The 22,901-nt window shown below is 37.8% G+C and overlaps 1 protein-coding gene across 7 annotated transcripts in view; it reads left to right on the top strand.

The window, feature by feature from the left end:
• The first annotated feature begins 8,613 nt into the window (after positions 1-8,613).
• The window catches only part of LOC128741802 (GRAM domain-containing protein 2B-like), a 43,673-nt gene continuing 29,385 nt past the window's right edge, over positions 8,614-22,901 (top strand). Inside the window, exons 1-2 of one of the 7 annotated variants that reach the window (XM_053837861.1) lie at positions 8,614-8,664; positions 14,833-15,864. In XM_053837861.1, coding sequence (XP_053693836.1) covers positions 15,065-15,864 — 800 coding nt within the window. In that variant the 5' untranslated portion in view covers positions 8,614-8,664; positions 14,833-15,064. Of the gene's footprint in view, positions 9,392-12,794; positions 15,865-22,901 lie in introns of those variants that run through there. The other 6 variants (XM_053837859.1, XM_053837857.1, XM_053837860.1 and 3 more) reach the window with 6 other exon arrangements.

The raw sequence follows: 22,901 nt of genomic DNA, 5'->3' as shown, positions 1-22,901 counted from the left end.
TTGACAGCAATCGGCGGAGACAATCTATGCCAGACTAAAAACGGAGGTTAGGAGGTAGGAATATGGGTGCAGCGCCCATGTCCCGCGTGCACCAGAATATCTCCCATAATCATTAGAATATTACTAAACATTGCAACGGTCGTGCATATTCTATTACATTTTACGCGCCTGAGGAGGGCGAAACAATTCTTAGCGGAAGGCGAAAGTAGGCCATTGTGAACAAACAGTCCGCCAAAACGCGTCATTTCGCTGACGCCAAGGTAAGCCCTACGAAGGGTATAAACACCGCGATCGAGAACGACCTAAATGTCTGGCTTGCGTCGCCAAAGTCATGAAATTTCATAACTCACGTTGCGGACACCGCATACAATCTTTGTTTTCCTGGTTCACTTTCTGAGCCGGCCACAAAGGCTAGAGACAAGGGCGGTCTCCGAAAACAACGGGTCTCGTAACAATGGGTAAGACGCTTCGGTCAACCGCCGCACAAATCTAATGTAAAACCTTAATTAGACTGGTAATCCTCTACGAATTTGCGAACTTGAGACTGTAACTTCACGAAAGACATCTGTGCATTTGCTATATTTGAACGAATATAAACGGCGAAGTACAAGCGGAAAGCGGAGACGTATGAACCATGGGTTGCAGGCACTACATGGAGAGATTTTCATTGCAACCTGGCGAATGTCGAGAGGCTATAGTGGGTCGGCCATATCGCAACGATGCCGAATGACCGTGCACTCTTCAATGATTCTACCTGTAAATAGGTCAGATTTAGTTAAAGCTAGGTTGAAACTACTCAAAATGCCCTCAAAGTATTCAAACTCAGATTTTGAGTAGTTTTACAACTAAAAAATTGGTAGTAGGAACTTAAAAGTGCGCTATTTGTCATAGAGAATAATTCAGTTATCGAGTTAAGTAGCCAAAATTGGTTGAAATTTTTACCCAAAGTTTGAGTTTGTACACTTTAAGGGCATTTTGAGTAGTTTCAATCTAGCTTTCAGCTTTCAGTAGTTTCAAATCTGACCTATTTACAGGTAGAATCATTTAAGAGTGTGATGGGAAATCTGTTTTTTTTCTAGAATCCGACCGGCATCAGGAACGTAGAGACCTAATGTGCTAGATGGTTAAAGCCAAGTTCCGTGTGTCGAGATGCTCATCGAATTGACGATGAGTAACCCAGGACCAAGTACATCAGACAGAATTTCTTTGAAACAGCACGAGCCACCCCGGCTCTATGGAACTAGAAGAACAAGAAGAAGAACTCCGAAAGTATAAACGGAAACAGCAAACCCTACTTTTCAGGGCAAGTAGGGGAGTAGGGGCACGAAGTATGAACCACAAATTCACTTATCCGCGGTTCGCATATTGACGAATTAACTAATTTCGTGTAGCCTTCGAGCACAAACGAAGAATTGTGTTGTTTTAGGAGCCATTCGTTTGAATGCTTTTTCCTTTTAAGCGGTTCAATTAAACGGTCTGTAAACCGTTCGCTTATCCCTACTGTTTTAATGAGTCAATCATTGCATGTTTAAATTTTACTTGGGAGGAGCTGTTGGAGTTAATAGGATTATATTGTTAATAGAATCGTATGGGCCACGTAACCATTTTAAAAAATAACCTAGCATCTTTGGTCCCTTGTTTGAAGGAACTCACTTTTGATAAATAATTTTACCTAATTTTAAAATTTGGTTTTTCAAACGATATGTTCAAACGGAATACAACATGTTACCATTGTATTTTCTAGATCACCTCGCAAAGGCATTGGTCGGGGAATTCCAGGACGCGGAGGAATAGTCGCTGCAGAATGTGCCAGACTGGATATCGAAGGGTAAGTACTTCGGGTTCGAGTACTTATTTCTATTGAAATATTTCATCAAAATGGAATTATATTGAGTGGAGCCAAAAGAAACTACCCGCTTAGAAATTTAGACACACTTTAGACCACCTGCGTTATTTGATTATGAGTTGGTTGTCTTATCTACAACTCACAGGGATTGGTTGCATGGTTCACACGCGTATGCTCGAAGCAGGTGTTCAAAAAGCGGCATTTGCTATAAAGCGCTGCTCTCTTATCTTTGGTGCCTCAAAGCCGTTATTCTCAATTGATTTTTTGATTTTGCACAGGCCACTCAATGTACCGGTTTATGTTTTTTTTTATCTAGAAAGAGATATAAATCAAATTTTTGCACTTCCGGCACAATATGATTCAGCTACCTATTATAGTTAAAAAGATTTTTTCTATATATTCCAATGATTTATTTATTTATTTATTTATTTATTTATCCAATATTTATATTAATATTTCGAACACTCCTTTTTGAAATGCTGGCTTTTTAGTTCAATGTTAGTTTAATCCACATAAAGCCAAATCAACAAATAAAATAACTTGATAGCGATATGGTTTGTAGGTCAGTTAGAAACAAGCTTATGTTGTTTGAGTAAATGCTGATATGTGGTTTTAATAGCGATTCTACTATGTCTTAGGATGAATGACATCACATCATTGACGTAACTAGGGGAGGGCTAGGAAGGACTAGGCCCCTCCTAGGAGAGATTTAGCCCCCCTAGAAAAATCGACTAGGTTTTTTAAATTTAGGAAAAACTAAAGTTAGATAAATATAGGTAACAAAAACTCGATAGTAATTTTTATTTGTATCACTATTTAAAGATCCAATGCATTAATGTGCGCTTAATTTTAATATGCCAACGAAATAAAACCGTCGAAAAAAAATGCCGGGGACTGTAGCCTCCCCTCCCTTAGAAAATGCACACTAGTTCCGCCAATGATCACAAATCAGACAATCTATGTGTGTTTTATTTCCTTCATCCCCTTTCACTCAGAGATGAACGAACAAACTCTTATACTGACTTTTTTAGGGTGTTGATCCTATTGAAAACATAATCAAAGATATTTTTATGACAAATCTTCTCAATAAATACTTCTAACAATTTCTAAAAAGGCGACTTATTTGGGCATAGTGTAGATGCTATTCGCAAAAACCACCATAGTTTCTCACTTCTTTTATGTTCAACAACATTTCCCACAATACAAACATTAAATAAAATAATACGTTCACTTCTCAGAACCTGTTTCAAGAGGAAGTTAGAGATGGGCGACAAAAGTTATGGATCCGTTAATTTCCAGCGGTAGACAACTATTTAACTCGTAAACTGTTATCCCATTCATATTGTTTTAATGTAAACTTAGTAACCTTTATATTGACGTTGGACTACGTCTTACGGGAAGGTAAAAAATCAAAATGTGACTGTCACGAACATTGTCGCGACTAACTCTGTTTTTTAATCTTTTACAATAAATGATTGAAAAATCTTCGGCGTATGTTCTCCATTTCCATTAACGGAAAATATTGATTTTGATTGCTGCCATGTTATACATATTTTTGTTATTTCAGTACAGTAGAGTAGGGCGGGACATAAGTGCGATGTTTGAAATTGTCACGAGATGTAAAGATGCATAGCAATAAAATACATTTTATATTGATGCAATGCCTCAATATATTCACATTAAACTATAAATAATCTAGAGTAATAGAGTTATGCAACAAAAATTTCCATGTTTCTGATCAAGTGCTGAATCGCACTTTTGCACCATCAGTGGGGTAAAAGTGCGAATACCGCGGGGCAAAAGTGCGAAGTTTGAATCCATGAAGTTGGCACAGCAGTTGTTAACAAGACCATAATATCTTCAATCTGCGATGTATTTTGGTAAGGAATATTTTTAATTTGCACCTTTCCTATTTACCGCTGGCGTACTGCAGCCTCCATCAGATCGATACATTACCAAAAGTTTTTTTGTTTCCGTCTACTGTAGATTTCTAATAGATTTCTGTAGATCACCGACGGTTGGTCCATTCCTTAGGAACGAAGCCTTACCCCGAACACCTGCGTTGAGAATCGCTCTAACACGCTGACAGACGAACAGTGTTACGCGCAGTACCTTGCAAGTCGCAAGGGCCTGCATAGTTTCGTCGATCCATCAGTAAAACGATTTAGATTCTTGGTTCATGAATCGCACTTTTGCCCCGCTAGGCGCTTGACAGGGTTTGATCAAATAACGGAAAAGCGAAATATATTTTGTAAATTAGGGTGAGAACCAATTTCAAGAGAGATATCTGAGTGATGTAAAACGCTGCTACAATTTTTCAACAAATAATATCCTCCTGTTGATATCGTTTCGTATTTGCCGTATAACGAAATATTACATCAAAACCGCTTTATGGGGGCCCGTGTTACTACGGATCAAATTTTCAATCTCAATAAATCTTCCAGAAATGTCGGGAGTACAACGTGCTCAAGACCAAGGCAAAGTCATGGGTATAAACGTCCTGTTAAGAACTTGATCCTTCTTTACCGACAGACTTCGCAGCCAGTTATTAGAGTACAGCACAATTGCTGGGCTAGCGCAACGATCCTACTGACTCTATAGCAGTACCTCCCAGCCGAGATTCGAACATACGTCGACTGGCTTGTTAGGCCAGCATCATACTCCGAAGCTAACTGGGCGGACAACGTGCTCACGCATCATATTTTCGTGGGTTTCCAGGCAGCATACGATACAGTCGAGCCTGAACAGCTATGGCAGATAATCATGAGAACGGTTTCCGGACAAACTGATGCGGCTGATCAAAGCTGCCCTGGAACGAGCGATGTGCTACGTACGTGTTTCGGGGACGTGCACAGAGGGTTGTGGCAAGGTAATGGGCTGTCCTGTATGTTATTCAACATCGCTGTTGAAAGTGTTATCTGGCGAGCGGGCATTGAAACGATCTTCAGCAAAAGTAGTAACTTCTAGGATTTGCCGATAACTTTCGCACCATTACTAGAAACCTTGGGACAGCGGAGGTAATCTACGCCAGACTAAAAACGGAAGTTAGGAGGATTGGGTGACAAATCAATGCGTCGAAAACCAAATATATGCTAGGAAGGATTTCCAGAGAAAACAACGTTTCTCCCGCCTCCCACGGACAGTGACTATTGACGGCGAAGCACAGTGGTTGTTGAGGAGATTCAACGACGCATTCATGCTGAAGTCTCTCAACAAGATGCATCGATCAAGGAGTATAAAGCACCGCACAAATGATGTACAAAACGTTAATCAGACCGGTAGTCCTCTACGGACTTGAGACCGCAACTAAGCTTACAGTGCACATACGTGCACTTGCGTATTTAAACGAAAAGTGTTGCGGACTATTTTTGGTGTATGACGAGCTGCAGGAACTACTTGGAGAGATTCCCAACGTATCACCTGACGAGATTTGGGAGACTACGGTGGGCTGGCCACGTCTCAAGGATGCCGGACGACTGTGCAGTGAAATCTGTTCTCTTCAAGAACCCTACCGGCACCAGGAATAGAGAGACCCAACGTGCTAGATGGCTCGACTATGGTAAAGCCGACTTGCGTGTGTAGAGACGTTCCTCGAATTGATGACAAATAACCTAGGACTGAGTACAGTGAAATTCTTGATACGGCAAGAGCCAGCCCAGCTTTATGCTGCTAGAACAACAATAAGAACCATAGAACTATAAAATACCTCTGTTTCATTGCTTTATTTCTAATATTTCCTTCGTTATAAAAATTATTTAGAGAAAATTAATTTTTCTTGTTTTTGAAAATTTTGTTGAAATCTCCTTTATAGTTATTTTCTCCACGATTGTTCAACTTTCCAAGCACGGACGTTATAACTGTACACGGTTTGACTACAGTGAAGTGAAATTTGTGCCTTGACGGTCGCATCATAAGAAATCATAAGTCGGTGTTGAATCAGACCGAACCAAGTCGCAAAATTTAAAAAAATGAGTTAATGACGATAAACGATAAAGAATTTTCTAAACTACATTTTACTCTAATCAGACTACATAAATATTGCAAACAACAGAGTTTGAGAAGATTTCGAACGATTGATAGGGGTAAACCATACAAAGCAACAAACTTTGAACGCGTTTTTCTCGAAATCAGAGTTTTGTCACTTGGTTCGGTCTGACTTAACACCAGTAACAATCGTTCGAAATCATCTCATAACTCTGACTGTTTTCAACATTTATGTAGTCTGATTAGAGCAAAATGTAGCTTAGAAAATTTTTGATTGTTTGCTGTCATTTACTCATTTTTTAAAATTTGGCGACTTGGCCCGGTCTGATTTAACATCGACCATATGATAGTTGGACAGCACTTTTAACACATGTGTTCTAAAGAACATGAAAACGTATGGTTTCATGGTAAGCATGAGCAATGGATATTACTATTGATAGTTTAGCAAGAATACTATATAGGCTATATAGGCAGAACATGACTGAATGTTGTTCTCTTATTTAAGGTTTTGAATCAAAACCCTCAACACAACCCTTCTGATTTTTCCTATATTCCTGAAAAACCTAGAAATTTCAGAAACCTGTTTTTTCGAAACCGAATAGACATCTTGGATATAAAAGATAATTGAAAATATTTAAAATTGAACATATTATAAATCGTGACATTGTGATAAATTCAGTCAAATAATTGAAAAGTTTTGCATTCAAAATTTAAAATACAATAACGCAACATCTTTCTGCGTGACCTACTGGTTTATGCGGGCGCTTAAGTCAGATAAGTTCGGTATAGGTCTACTTCTATATCCTCGAATGAATAATGGCTAGCCTAAAGTCAGCTGTTCGCGAGAATACGACTGGTACGAGCGCACGAACACAGCAGCATATAGCAACGGCCACACAACCATCGAATGGAGAGATCGTCGAAAAATGGAGTAGATATATTTTATAGCTCATCTGACTGCTTAAAACGGTAGGTAGTAATCACACGCGTGCGCGAGGTTCGCCTTTGAGGGGAGGTGGGTTACCGATTTTGTGAATAATTAATGTTAATGTCGTAGTTTTGTTTTTATCTGCTTATGAAACCAAAAATTAGCAAATAGTAAATTGATTAGACACTTATGTATAAGTGTTCCCTCCCAGTTGACCTCGAGGTACTGCTTTAACAAGCCAGTCGTCGCATGTTCGAATCTTGACTATGAGAAGCTGTAAGAGTCAATAATATCACACTAACCTGGCAATTTTTCAATCCAGTACTCTTTCAGCTGGCTGCGAAGTCGAATTAAAACAGAAGGTCAACTTCCGTAAATGGGATGTAGCTATGTGTAATTTTAAATTCTAATTTAAATTCTGCATCATCAAGCACTTTAGTCTGTATGCAATCAAATTATCAATGTCATCTAAGCTTAGGGTGAAATTAGTCATCATCAATTCTGTCAATTTCAAAAGCAGTTTTTTTGTTTGAAACAAAAAGTCTGTTCATGAAAATATATGCGCTGTGTTCAGATTGGTAAGAAGTATACAGTATTTACATTTTTATAAACAGAATCGCGCTTTTGGGCACAAAAACTGCTTCCGAAATTGGGTTCTCCGACGAAAAGTTAATGACTGCTAATTTCCCATTAAACTATTTTTACAATAAGCTAATTAAACACGCACTTTGTAGAGTAAAATGTTTATACGAATCAGTGCAAAAACATTTGCATTTTGACTCTGAGCGTCCATTCTGTCTAATTTTTGAGTTCTAAACATCTCTTCGTAACCATGGTTTTTACAAATTAGAATAATCTCTGAATAGCCTTTCTTACTGCAATGATAATGTCTGTGACAATACTACCTAGTAGTATCACAAAAAAGCCAAAACATTGGAATACTGTATCTATGCTGGCCGTTGGCGAGCGGAACTTCAAATATGTTTAACCCCTCTTGCGCACGGCTATGTAGTAATTATAATGCTCGTGTATCTTATCGCGTACCCGTACTATACACAGCTGGCTTCGTAATCGGCGCAGCTTGTCCATCAACAACGTCAATGATGATAGTCAGGCGCGTTCGACTTCAATAGGGTGTCTAAAACTTAAGCTTGCTTCGTACGTTCGACAATCTTGCCGTTGATAATAAGAAAGCTCTCTTAGGTACATATTTCTAATCTTTTCTGTTTCTTTTGTTGGCGGGGTTTTAACCTTTTAACGATCATTCACTCCAAATTATTTTCTAATGAGTTTGGTATGAAGGCATGCGTACGATTAAATCTATTGGCTCGTCTTGCAGTAAGCCGATTTCGTTTATATGTGGCACATGAAAATCATGTGGAATTTCATATGCACATTTACCATTAATTATGTGCAGAATATTTTGAGAATAGAAGTTGCGCAGTTGTTGCTATTGAAGGTTTTATTATCGAGAGTTACTAATTACTAAATTTTAATAGATGCTCAAGTCGTAGATAAAATTGTATGACCAACTGACGTCCACAGGAGAATGATTCGTGTAATTTTCAAAATAGGTACTCAGAAGGCAGGAAAATTAATTTTTAACCACGTCGGCATTAAAATTGTGTGATATTGATTCAGCACATTCAGATACTTATCATCAAACCATCCCGCAGTTATCAACAGTATTTTTTCTCCGATTTTTAAGGTCACCCTACACGCGAATAGTGTCAAGTCAATGCTCAATAATTCTGCAACATCTGACGAAGATGTATGTGTGAGAGAGTGCGTTTGCTGAACGGGAAGGAAACTTCAATTGAAATTCGCAAATATTTACTCGCAGCAGTATCGTATCGCGTCCCATCATATGAAATGCGTTTTCATCCGCGCTGAAGTTGCTCTTTCGGTAAAACTTTTGCTAAATTGGTCGATTAAAAGAAAAAAAAACAAGATTGCCGCTGGGCCGCTGCTGTGTGGACATTACATTTCCTTTACCTACATTTTCCCGTGTGTCACAGTTCACTCGTTCTTTTCACTATGATTTTCTCTTAATTTCGTGCGCTCTCGCATCCACAACGTGTCGTTTTGCTTTTCTCTCACAGTCTGGTCTAGAGGCTAGCTCCACCATTATTATCATCTATCATGCGGGAAAACATCGATATATCGCGCGGTCTAGTGGAATTTCGCAAAATAAAACCATGAAGGTAATCGACGAAAGTGATCTATTTTTCGCTGAGGTGTAGTTTTTTCGTGGTGTATGAAGAAAGATGAAAATTTAGGTGGTTATTTTTAGTGCCGAACTCTTTTTATACAATCCTAGTGGAACTGCTCTTGTTGACGGATTTTATTTGGCTGTTCAAATAATGCTGTGCTGGAAAGTCTTTCTGTGCGGTAGTGTTTGTGTTTGATTAGTGAATGTGTATCAAAAAAAACTATGGGCATTGGCTAATTTCACGGCGGGTCTTTTAGTAACATATTTTCTAGCTTTTAATTGTGATAATGCTCGCCAGTGCTGTGAGCACTCGTATAATGCTTTGTGCCATTGCTTTTGTGTTTGTTCTTATCAGTTTACTTGAATCACCTTTTTATCGGATTTGTTTCCTGTATTGAGGCCTGTATAAGTTAGCTCCACGGTAATATACATTTAATAAAGACCAGTAGAAAGTTTCCTGAGTAAAATAGGCTCAAAATATTTCGGTTCCCTATCTCACGTTACTGAGTTATTTAAAATTGATGTTCTGTTTCATTTAAAAAACTTTACAGACAGTTGTTAACTAAAGTACAGGACAATTACGGGATTAGTACTACAAATGCTGTTAAATCTTACAGCCTCTTTCAGACTAGATTCGAACATGCGATGATTGGCTTGTTAGACCAGTGCCGTACCTCGAGGCCTATTGGGTGACTGACTAGTTCCCCAACACAACACAATTTTGTACGACCTTTTACGTCTTATCCTACCCTAAGGATACTATGCAATCTTTTGTTTCATTACTTTCTTCTACTATTTCCTTCGTTTATTGACCAAACCAGGGTGACTTCACGCATCAGATTTCATAGGATTAATATAACGGAAAAAATAACGTTTTTCAAACAGGTTATTTTCAAAAATCGTTAATGTTTTGAAGCATCACATTTGAAGCTTTCAGGTGCACCATACGAAACTGCAACGACAAGAGGCAACAAGAGTTGTTTTTCAATATAAAATTTATGAAAATTTGCTTTTTTTATTATAGGTGGTCTATAACGGACCCAATTGATTTTAAAATCATTTTTATTTCAGTTTTATGCAGATTAGTTAAATTAGTTTTAAAATGCTATGCAATACTAATATATATATACACGACTGAACTTTTTTAAAACAACTTTCTTTTCAAATTTCTAAAATGGGCAATTTTTAAGGTTTGTAAAAAAACGATAATTTTTATCTACTGCAATTTCATTTAAAAATTTTATAAAAATATATAGACTCCAAAAATACCTTAGGTATATGCATAAGCAATGTGAAGTTTTTGTTTCGACAATTTTGGCCGCTACCTTATATGAGAAACTTTGTACGTGCAGTGGTTTGAATGTTCGAAACCGTGAACTTTTTCAATATCTCTTAATACTGATTTAACTGATACGCTGAAGTCGCTTTTTACGCGAATTTTGAAATTTACAAGATTTTCTAACGAAAATTTTGGAATTTACGTGATTGTTAGAATTTACTCGGATATGACCTGCGCATCTATTTTTACGCGTAGTTTTTAATTTTACGCGGTTCATTCATGCGAATATTGGAATTTACACGTAGCTTTGGATTTTACGCGGTTTTTTATGGGAATTTTGGATTTTGCGCGGTTTTTTACACAAAGTTCAGAATTTACGCAGTTTTTTCACAAATTTCGGAATTTACGCGGTTTTTTAACGCAAATTTTAGAATTTTCGCGATTTATTTCTACGCGGTTTCTACGTATTTCTACGTATCTTTCGCGTGAAAAGCGACTTGAGTGTATAGTGTCTTTGGAAGAATTTTTGTATATCAATAGGCGCACCGGCTAATCATTAGGTTTAGTTCTGAACTCATCGACACAAGTAGGGTAAAGTGGTGCAGAACGCATCCCTCAAGCAAAACATAATTTTGCAGAGCTACCGCGTGTTTGTTACATTTTTTTTAACATGTCTTGTAAATGTCCGTTGTCCTTACTTCTAAATGTCTTTGGGTCCTTTTTTCCATATGTATGCCTGAATAAATTTCATTATAAAAACGGGTCATTTTTAATGATTTTTAGAAAGAGTCAAAATCATTATGTGGGGCAAAACGCCAAAATCCGTGGACAAAACCCACCAAATTTTGACAGCCAGGCATTAAACGCAACACACACAATTTCATATAATTTGTGTTGAAAGTATGCTCGCATTATATAAGCGCTTACAACCAGGCTAAAAAATGGCGGCCGTGTTTGCTCAACGCTAGGAACATAATGGGTTCATAATATGATGTGTGATAAATAATTGTAAGTTAAAGAGTGTAGCTTGTTTTACACCAAAATAAAATGAGTATTCATGATTTTATAAAGTAGTTTCCGCGTTTAAACAATTAATAGCATGGGCCATTCTAACCCATTGGTGTATTCTGGACAGTCTTCCTCTACCGCTGCAAAATCAAACTTTGTTGTTTGTTTGAAAAGTTGTAGATAGTTTTATAGTAAAAATATCTGTCGAAGACACCATTTTACTAAGTATCACAGTTTTTGAGATATTAGATGTCATTTATGACAGCCCCCTAAAAATCAATATTTTATCGGTATTTTTTCAAAACTATAGGATTCAGATAACAACAATGTTCTACAGAAGTGATGGCCAAACCGCCGCCCGCGGGCCGCATGCGGCCCTTCGTGATGATTCGAGCGGCCCGCGGACTGGTTTGAGTATGAATAATTTTTTTGATTACACAGAGGTCACTCAGATCAGTCGTAATATCTCGTGCATATTGTGGATCTGATTGCTTTTCAGTTTAAATCTTGTGGTGATTCCTAAAAATGGGCTTTTGCTGTCGCCTATGTAACATTTTGTTATTCGCAGAAATGACCAGAGGTCACTGCGGCCCGCGGACTCAAGGGGCGATATAATTTGGCCCGCACCATGGCTATGCCTGGGCACCATTGTTCTACAGGTATTTGATTATCGTGAAAATACACAGTTTTGCAAAAGACTACCAGTCTGTACTTTAGTATAAAAATTGGCACTTTTGTACTCGTATAGATTGAAAATTGCAAAATGTGACAGCTGAAATATGAAATAAAATCAGTATTAAAAAGTTTTTAAAACTGTTCACTATTTCAAGCATTCAAACTACTGTGAAGCGGTCCCAGAAGACGAATTGAGCAGTATCGTTGTAAAATACACAGGAGATTCGATATGAGCAAAAAATATACTACAGTAGGATTTCGAATTTGGCATGGTTCGCTTTTGGCATGCCTTGATTTTAGCAACAAAAGTATCCGTTTTTGGCAACACAAAATATTTCCCTTACAAAAATATGCTTAAATATTTGTCAGTTTTCGCATACATGCTTTAAATGACGTAAGTAGTAATAGAAAATGTAAACAAGGGCGCTAATATCCATCGAAATGTTAAATGATTTGGGGATTTGGTCTATAGCGAAGATAATCACAATAAAAAAATTAAAAAACATGTTTTTACAGCGACGTTAAAAAGTTCACCTGAATGGATGATTGTTTTTCATCCACTTTCTGTGATTGTTTTGCTACAAAAGTAGTACCAAAACAAGCGGAAATGTATTCGAAATATAAGCCTGCAGTAAAAAATACTGATTTTTTCAAAAATTTTCAAAGGGCATATCCACTTGACACCAAGTTCCACTTCACTTGCGCTTATGTTCCACTTCACATTTCTCGGCTACTTAAGCTTTTTTTAAAAATGTTTGCAGATTTTTTAAACAAACCGTCAGCATTTTGAGAGTACCTAAGATAATATTTCTTGTTTGTTTTTTTTTTCGGAAGATTTGACCACTGCGACCATTATTTTGATCTATTGTGGTATTCTTGTTTGTTTTGTTTTTTTACTATGTTTTGCATTTTAAGTGTTTTGCATCAAATTATTGCTTATCAGCTTCGTTGTATAACAGAGGAGCCATGCCTTGATTTGGATACTTTTAAGTACAGTAGGGTTTCGAATTTTGCAACAAATGCGTGTCGCCTATGTTGCCAAAACCGAGACCCTTTTTCGATATGAAAAAATTTAATGTAAAAAATGCTTTAGAAATTGACTAAATATCATTAATCAACGATTGCATCTATTTTATGTTTAAAAAGTCCACCAAGAGCTATCCGTCCGGTGCAAATAAATTATTGACACGCTGCGGCAAGACGGAGTCCTACGGCAATAAAGATATTATTGTTCAAAACCACATAACTTTTTTTCATGAACATACTCAGGGCATCATTTTTTCGCCATTTAAACCATGTATGCGGAAACTGATTGATATTTAAGCATATTTTTAGAAGTGAAATATCTTGTGTTGCCAAAATCGAGGCACGCCAAAATCGAACCATGTCAAATTCGAAATCCAAGTGTTGACCTAAGACTTTCACTTTGATCCAGCTGTCAGTTGTCTAATGTCGATTGGATGATAGTGCTATTCCAAAATTTTAATATAAGACTGTAATAGAGCCCATACCTATCGGCAAAAAATATAAAATTTTGGATTTTCTTAACCCAGAATATTTTTTTAAGCAACAAAAACTTCCATAGTAAATTGGATCAAAATTGGTCTATTTGAGTTTCTCAAAATTGATATTATCGGCACTGATCGTAAAATTCAACCTTCCCAATTCAATAGGACACCTCTAGTTTCTGATAATAAAAAACAGAAGTTGGCGCTAGTGTTTCATCATGCGCCATGCGTGAAAGTATGCTTGAAACCATCAATGTTTCCCTGTTGAATACAACGGATGTCGTTACTTGGTAACGCATATTGTACATATTGAAAACCACCCTATTTTGCGCGACAATAAATTTACTCAGCGTACTTTACTGCCTCACGGTACAATACTAGTCTAACAAGTCAATCGTAGTATTTTTAAATATCGACTGGGAAAGGTTGTTAAATGTTAGAGTCAATAGGATCGTAGTACTAGCTCTGGAATTGTTCTTTACGTTAACAGTTTGCTTTGACGTTCGTCGGACAAAAAATCAGAAGGTTTAATTCCAAAAGTAGCGCCAGAACTTTGTCTCTTTGTAAATTTACAAAGTGTTGCAAATCTCAAAACTTATGAAGTACATATGACATATCTCGTTGTAATATTTTCATTAGTAAAAAAATGGCGGAATTTCTGTTTCTGTAGGTAAATACATTCTAATACACATATATTTTCCAATACGAGTAATATTTATACATGCAAACAGATGCCAGGTTTGGCTCTGAGTAGTGAGTAGGTATCTTTTTGCATACGACTGAAGCAAGTTTAACATTTATATATACATAATCTCATAGAATGGTAGATTGTAGCAAGTTGAATGGCATATAATACTCGGTTCTTTGAACTTCGCTTAGAAAGTTGGTCAGTGTAAAGACTGTTATTCCTTTCCATGAGAACGGATAAAAGATTAAACTAAGCAGGCTGGCCTTAATTCCTTAATTGTGTTATTTAAAGTTATAGTTTTTTCCGCTAGCTATTATTTTCGCCTTAAGCTATTTGAACCAAATAGTTTCGCTTTGGAGCAATTAGAATCATCCTCTTTTTCTTGTTTTAATTTTTTACAACCATCAACCCAATACTGATTCTTGCCTTACGACCCCAAGAAGTGCAGTAGACGGTCATCGGTGCGTGTTAAGAATCTAATTTCTTAAATATAGTGTAAGGTTTCATGAAACACGCATTAAAAAGCGTAGCCGCGTAGTGCAGCGCCGCACACATGTGTCGGCCACAATGTGCTATACTCAGTATGTATCGTGCTCATCGTACGTGTTACCTCGGGGCTGACTGGCAAAGCTAAAATCCGATTTGTGCTAGAGTGTTATCAATGAATATATGCAAATAGTGGACGAACGTTTCTCTCTTTAAAGTATTGCCTCGAAATGCGCACTGATCTCAGCGGCGTTAGTGAAGCAGCCGGAAATGGGCGAAGATGTTGTGAAAAATCAATTACGGACAAGTTGCACTGCTCCTATAATGCGAAGCACAGTGAGAAACGGTATAATTTTTGAAACCGAGCCAATATCGATCGCCGTTGACCGGTAGTGTGGGAGTGCCTTTCGTGTACGTGTACAGCTGGTGACTCCATCAGGGGGTTGCAAAATGGTTTCGTTGTCAGAGGACTCTAACGGGACACAACGAAAATCGAAATTTTTGCCCCAGTTGGTGCGCCGATTGGGAATTGGCAAAAATAAAACTATGATTAAAATTCGGAACGATTTGGAAGATGAAGTTTGCCTCAGGAAGAAGATGGTGTCGTTCGATTGTAATGATATAGATTTCATTAATGGCGATGGTGTTGGTTCATCGAATTACGATCGACCATCTACCTTACCACTAACGATCAAACACAATGAAACGGTGCAAGAGCAACGTCGCGATGGAAGGGAGGAGAAAGCAATAAGTCTGGGCTGTGAACAGACAGTCAGATTGACGTCGATATTGAAATCTGGATATCAGGTGAATGGAATAGATAATGAGCGGGAATCGTTAGTCAAAAGCAAACCAAACGGTCGATTGTCGGAGGATTGCACCAACAGTTCCGGAAATGAGTCTTCTACTTCGCCCTTTAGGAGGGGTTCCTCATTCCGACAGAGCTTCAGCTATCTTTTCAAACGGAATAGGTCCAAAATGAAGGACCGTTCGTGTACTAGCGATAGCGACTCCAATGCGGTTCTCGAGTTAGATGAAGAGAACGACGATACCGCACATGCCATGCCATTATTGGATGCCTTTCTGCCGGAAAAAGTGCCTACCAAACGTGCTAGTACTGGAGATATTTTCGACGATATAGTAATTCAGCTGAACGAGGACTTCGATGTTAAAACTAGTAAAAGGGTGCTCCATCGACGAACTAATTCGGATTCGTACTGCATATCACTAGCTTTTGTGAATAATAATAGGTGAGTTTATCATTGATTTTTTTGCTTCATGTTCTTCAACACAGGTTTAAAAGATTTGCATAATTGTATTAGCAGTTTTACTTACCATTATGTATACCGTCGAGTGTGTGTTGTTCCACATGTATTGGCAAAGTTTTGACTTTTTTTTCTAAGCACCACAGTTTAATTATGGTGTGAGGTTGTCTTCCACTGTTGATGATATATCAGCAATTTTAGGAAAAGAGCATGTACTATATGCTCCGATTTTTTTGCAAATTTTGCGTACTTGTTTCTTCTTAAAATCTTTTCCACTCATTTTTTTTATGTTGCGTTAAGGTGCCCCTTTCTAAATGGCATTTTTTCATCAATTTTGACAATCTTTGTTCCTTTAAAAAACATAGCTTGGGAACCATTGAACCAATTTTAATGTTTGCAGTAAGCAATGAAAGGTGTTTTACTATGCTCTTCAGTACAAAATTTTGGACTGAAGCTTAAAGTTTTCTAAAATTGTAAAAGCTTTGAAAATATTATTTTTATTGTATATTCATGGTGTGCGGATTAACTCCCGTTTTGCTAACCCCGAATGTATAATTTTAAGTTTTTGAGATACAACTTTTTAAAGAAAAAAGTTTCGAGGATCCAATGGATCCGCATGGTGTTTTTTAATTGCAATGAAACGGATATTTTTGGCATAGACGACATACTTCTTGTTGAGCAATTCCTCGTCTTTTGTACTGTTAGAATACAACCTACATTGGAGGTTTGTATGAAAACATGAATTACGGAATATAACATTTTATCGGTTTCAACTCAGTAATACTGAACTGAACGGAAGAAATTACACTCAAGACTAGTGTGATGGGTATTTTATTTGCTTCATCGCACCAGTAAAATAAATAACCAACCGTTAAAACCTGCCAAATTGTATTACATATCGTGTGTCTTCTATTCGTCTGCACCTATTTTGGTTAACAATAGTTTCGATTTCTAATCTACATAGAGTTGTAGAATCATTTGATTAATTATTGATAACAAAAAACAATTTCTCAAAAATTCAAACAATCAACCGTACTCAATGCATAATTAAATCGTACGATAACTTTGTTAAATTGCTAATCAGTTTAAGGTTCATGCTAGTTTTCGAGAAAATTAAATACTTGCTTACGTTATACCAGTTGGCACCACTCAAACAATTTTTCAGCTTCGTATTATATTTGGTGGTAGACTGTTGAAAATCAACAAAACAACGGTAACATTTCCTCCAAAATGAGCCCACCATTTTCAGCAACTGTCTCTGGAGGCCGAATATCTGGTTTGTTACTGCTTAAAGAAGGGGCGTTTTACAGCAGCTTATCGCATTGCGTTGTTTATGCTGACGCAATATGTATGGATACTTTGAAAACAACGGGAGAAGATATCCTGCAACAAAGTTCTGCTTTGTTGGGAGAAGTCGTCGTGCGAACAAAATAAGCAGCTGCATTAGTGGTCGCTCAAATTACTGTTATGTATATACAACTAAATAGAAATCTGACCAGGAAGTCAAACTTGCGTTGCATTAATAAATCGGGTGCACTGAGATCGTGTCAAAAAGTGATTTTCAACTAAAGATTTATTTTTATGTATATGTTCGTTTTGAAGTCAGTTTATAATCTCCTGTTGCTGGCGAATTTATTGTGTCAAAACCGACCTGAATTTTCCCTGTAGCGTGTCGATGAAATTAATCACATTCATCGATGTAGAAAAGCATTTTATACGCTGAACTGTCGAATGCATAACGTCCAAATTACAATCGTTCGCTAATTTTGCTCCCACCGGCAAAATCTAGTTAAAATAATATCCGGAATCTTCGTTTGTTTATAGTAAAACATCAGATAAACCCCTATATTTGCCGATAAAGATTTCTAAACGAATAAGCATGTCTCTTCGGAATTTACTTGTCGATTTGCCAGAGCGTTGTGCAAAAAGTCTGAGGAGTGTGGATCAGATTACAATATTTGCAAATAAACATTTCATGCCAGTTAGACATTTGATCTTCCCATGCCAATTGAATACAACAATGGATGTTTATATAAACCTTTTGTTTGTTGTTATAACATAGTGATTTTAAAACATTGAACTCAATATATATATGGCTAACAACTGTTATTTCTACCGTCATAAAAGTGTCATGCCATGTCATCACATAATGTGGAACCAAACCTCAAAAACACGTTCATTTACTAGTACTTACGTAAAAAATGCGTAATTTTTCAAGAGGACTATCTTTGGGGAGTTTTATCAATAAAATATACTGCATATTTTTACACTTTTAGGGCGACCGTGAATCCATCTATTAGGATGATGCAATTTTTTTTGAGTGCGTCCAAAACTATTATTTTTCAAAACAATTGTACAACACATTAAAATAATCTACTTTGCTTTGCTTGCTGTCAACTTTGCTCTTATTGGTTGCGGAATATAATATAATGATTTGTTTTAAAAAAGTCCTTAAAAATCCATTCTGCTCAACAACTTTGCACATATCTTTTTTATTTATTTCAAATATTCTACAAAATTATTCAGTATGTTAAAACACACCTTTTCTCTGAAGACTGTTTATTGTTAGGATGCATATTTAATGAGTTATAGGTTTAAATGTTTTTAATAAATACAGGAGTAATATTTCTAAACATTACTGGGGCGGACTGGCTCACAGGGCAACCGGGCAAATGCCCGGTGGGCCCCAGTAAAAATTTCGTTGTTACACAAAATGAGATTTTCCAAAATTTTTATTTCAATTTAACTCTTTCTACGACTCACGAATGTTCAATTACTGGCGCCCCATTATTTATGAAATCAACCGATTTGATGATTGAAAATTCAGCTTCAAATGGGACTGTTGGGGCCCTGACCTTTAAACCAAAATTTCTCTTTCAATTGAGCTTTTTCTATGACTCACGAATGTTCAATTGCTGGGGCCCCATGATTTATGAAATCAACCGATTTGATGATTGAAAATTCAGCTTCAAATGGGATTATTGGGGCCCGAAATTTAAACCAAAATTTCTCTTTCAATTGAACTTTTTCTACGACTCACGAATGCCCCGTGATTCATGAAATCATTTAAGTTGAGCTGTTGGGGTCCAAGCTTCGAAAATATTACCAGCTTCAATTCTGAGTATTTAAAAGTAGAATTAGTATTTCATCCGCAGTTATTTGACTCCTAATAAATATTGAACTGTCGGCTTAAGCTCCCTACTCAGTTTACTTCAGTGGCGACGGTCCGTTATCGATCCTGCGCCGAATGAATTATGATCCTCCAGCACTCAATCCTGGGCTACCTTTCTTCAAACCCCTCGAACACCAGCTGAACGTGCATCATCCTCGATAGCGCACATCTATCAGTGCGATGTCTACTCCGAAGTCTACGACCTCTTCTTGATTCTCTGCTTAAAATAATTTTGGCTACTCTTTCGTCGGGCATTCTAGACACGTGACCAGCCCAGCGCAGACCGCCACACTGTGCTATCCTCATTGGAAAAGCATATTTGCATTCTAAATATAGCACTCCATTTTGGATTTTGCCAAATTTTACGCTAAAACCCCAAGCATTCGTCGATCAGCTTCTTTTCTCCATGATTCATGTCCGTAAAGGGCCACCGAGAGGATTAGTGTCCTTCAGAGCGTCAGTTTTGTGCGAATTTGCAAGCTACGGGACTTCAGCTACAAAATGTAATGCCTGTGCCTGCGTAAAGGCCAATTCGCAGCTGCAATTAGTCGTTTTATTTTGCGACTTACATCGTTGTCACATGTCACGAGCATACCAAAATATATTCAGTTCCTCTTCGACACCAACGCCATTTGGATTTTCACGCCATGTACTTCGTTTTGGCGGTGTTAATGGTAAGTCTCAATAAATGACCTAAAGGCTTCTTTCGCTGCTCTACTTTTGATTTCGGTGATATCGACGTCATCCGCAAAATCAAAAAGCACGTGAGGTCTCATCTGCTATTCTGACTCATAATTTTTACTCATCTAGCGTGACACGAATCAACGTAACTAGTTCTGTGGGAAAACCATGTCCTAGCGATAACTGGCACAGCTCATTTCGTTTGACTGAATCGTATGCCGCCTTGAAATCCATAAAAATATGATGAGTCTGCAAGTTGTACTCCCGGAACTCGTCAGTTACTAGACGCAGGGTAAATATCTAATGCATCGTGAAGCGACCCTCATGAAAACCAGCTTGATACTCGACGACGAAGAAATCAGCTAGCGGACTCAGTCTAAAACACAGGATAGGGAGAGCACCTTATAGGCAAAATTGAGCAAAATAAAGCCTCGATAGTTTTTACTCTCAAATCGATGTCCGTTTTTAAAATTATGGGAAATGAGGCCAGTCAACCACTCCTCCGATGTTTATTTTCCTCCCATATTCTGTTCCTGACAATGAGGTGGCGAATTGTTTCGTACAGCTGCTCGCATCCCGTTTTTCAGCCAGGATACCATCCTTTACCTCCTCCTGTGTTGGTGGCTCCACAGTTTGGTCGTCGCTCAAAATTCTTATCCTGTACCTGCTGATCTTCGTGTTCACTTCTCTATTCAACAGCGTCTGGAAATACTCTTCCACCTGGCTGCTACCGTCGTTTTGTCAGTAAGCAGGTTGTCAGCACTATCATTGCACATCACAGGCATGGCAAAATTCTTGCACCTGACCGTTTTGTAGAAACTCCGTGTGTCGTTGCTGACGAATCTCTCCTCTCGACTGGCGAGCACGTGCTCTTCGTACTGGCGTTTTTAGACGGTGGGTTCTTTTTTCCGCAGCTCCATCAAGACGAACCTAAAAGATTCGCGCAGAGTCTCAGGCATTTCTCACATTGGAATCGTGTGAAGAAATTCTACAGAGGATTCGCACAGAATACCTTGCTTATAGAAGCAGTTCACTATGCACTATGAACTGTTCTGTTCTGACGTGTAGACGCAGTAAGCGTCATATATATTGAACTATTGACATCCTATCATTTATCACGCAAATCAAATATTTACGCTGTGGCAGATCCTCCAAAAAGTCCATGAATACAGAATACAACGCACAATTCTTTCATAGATTTCAAAGTTGCGTATGATAGCATCGACCGTAAAATCATGGCCATTCTAACCTCGCAGGGGACGTGATGGTCCCTCATGTGGGCTGTTCAACATGCCGTTACAGGATGTTATGAAAGGAGCAACACACAGGCACAATCTTCAGCAAATCTAGTTAGTTCGTCTGCTTTCCCAATGAAATGGATATTGTCGATAGAACAGCATCTGTGGAGGTGGCTGAACAAACTAAAACTCAAAATAGCGAAGATTGGGTTGAAGACCCAAACTAAAGTACCGTGAACCTCTAATATGACACACACGCTATAAGCTGGTAACTCGGTCCTAATAACGACTGAGTTTATTTTGTTTCGAGCATCAAGCCGCTATGCTGCCCGTTCTCCCGATACTCGACACTCGACAGTGCCTGAGTCGAGTCGAGTTGCACGACATGACTTACAAAATAGAGCCCATATTCATTCCATTTACTGTCCTTGTAACGCTGATGTCTTTTGAGTAGATGTCGTTTTTGTGTTAATTTACTATCATGAGAATATTGCAAACTGGGGCCCCTAATCTCAAATGCTCGGTGGGCCCTTTGGCTCCCAGTCCGCCCCTAGCTTGATAAAGTTGTTTATCCGAAACAGTTTAAATTTGCCATGAAGATATAAGATTTTGAAGAAAAAACTTTAATTTTTAAAACTGCGTCGTGTCCTCTACGGCTGGACAATGAAGTAATTATCAAAATATGTCTATTTTGTCTAGAATTACTATTCTTTGATTTCTATCCAATATAATAAAACCAAGTTGGTATTTATATGCAAAAGGATAAATTCTAGAACGGCTCGACGAAATTGAATGATTCTTTTTTCGGTTGTTCTGTTTTGGTCTGCGTCAGGTTTATGCGCAAAAAATAACAAAAAATAATGAATATCCACGCGAAAGGTCGGTTTTAGGCTATTACCATTTAATCTCGGTGCAAAGCAAGTGACACTATCATTTTCCGCCTTTTCCACTTCCCATTCTGTTTGAACACTATCGACACCTTTGTTTCAAATTGTTTCACCTGTAGCATTTCTCTGAGTATATTATAAAAAATCACAAAGGTTGTGTACAAGACACGACCGCATAGGTGACGTAGGGCTACGTAAGTCTCCTTGTAGTGATAGTAGTATATACCCATGCATGTAATAATACGATTCTGTACGTATACGATGTATACGTATACGATTTGTATACGATGTATACAAATTCGCCTAGATTTAATCGTTTCGCCGTGAAGAATTTGCGATCTGTTGGGTCGAGGGACTTTTGTCATTTTTTCTAGCACTTTTCCCTAACACAGGCATCAAATTGGTCTATGCTTATTCGCGGTCGTAAGAAATTTTGCAGAAATGAGGAGATTTTTTCACTCTTTTTGGCGCACTTCTCATCAAATTGGACTAGATTCAATCGTCACAAAGAATCTTCGACCTATTGGGATGTGGGGTTTTGTCTTTTTTTTCTAGAAACACGTTAAAACTATGATAGCGTCTTTTTCAACCAAGCACGAAGCGAAATATCGGAATAGCAGAGTAGGGCAGAACATTACACATAAGTTTACCGAAATCCCCGATTTTCATCGTAGTTGCAAAATTAGAAGTGAAATACCTGGTTCGGTAACCAATATGTCGATGTGGACCTCGTAGTTCTGCTTTCGCAACAAGCAGTACAGTCAATAAGGATGTTTACATAACCGAATGCTTAAAGAAATGCTTTCTGTCGTTCATTCGAAGCCACATTGCAAACACGTTGTTTAGCAATGTGCCATTATGCTAAAGATACGATTGCTTTCATAGAAATTAATGGTAAACAATTCGTACCCATTAACATGAATACTCTCAATGTTCTCTAGTGTCGGTCCAACGAGAGACCTACTGAATAAAATTTGACCAGAATGTTGAAGATGATTTTGTCTAAAATAGGTTCATATTAATCTGGGTCGAAAGTGGAAGAAG

The sequence above is a fragment of the Sabethes cyaneus genome, chromosome 3 (genome assembly GCF_943734655.1).
Source record: "Sabethes cyaneus chromosome 3, idSabCyanKW18_F2, whole genome shotgun sequence".
Classification (NCBI taxonomy): domain Eukaryota; kingdom Metazoa; phylum Arthropoda; class Insecta; order Diptera; family Culicidae; genus Sabethes; species Sabethes cyaneus.
This window is presented reverse-complemented; position numbering and strand designations above follow the sequence as displayed.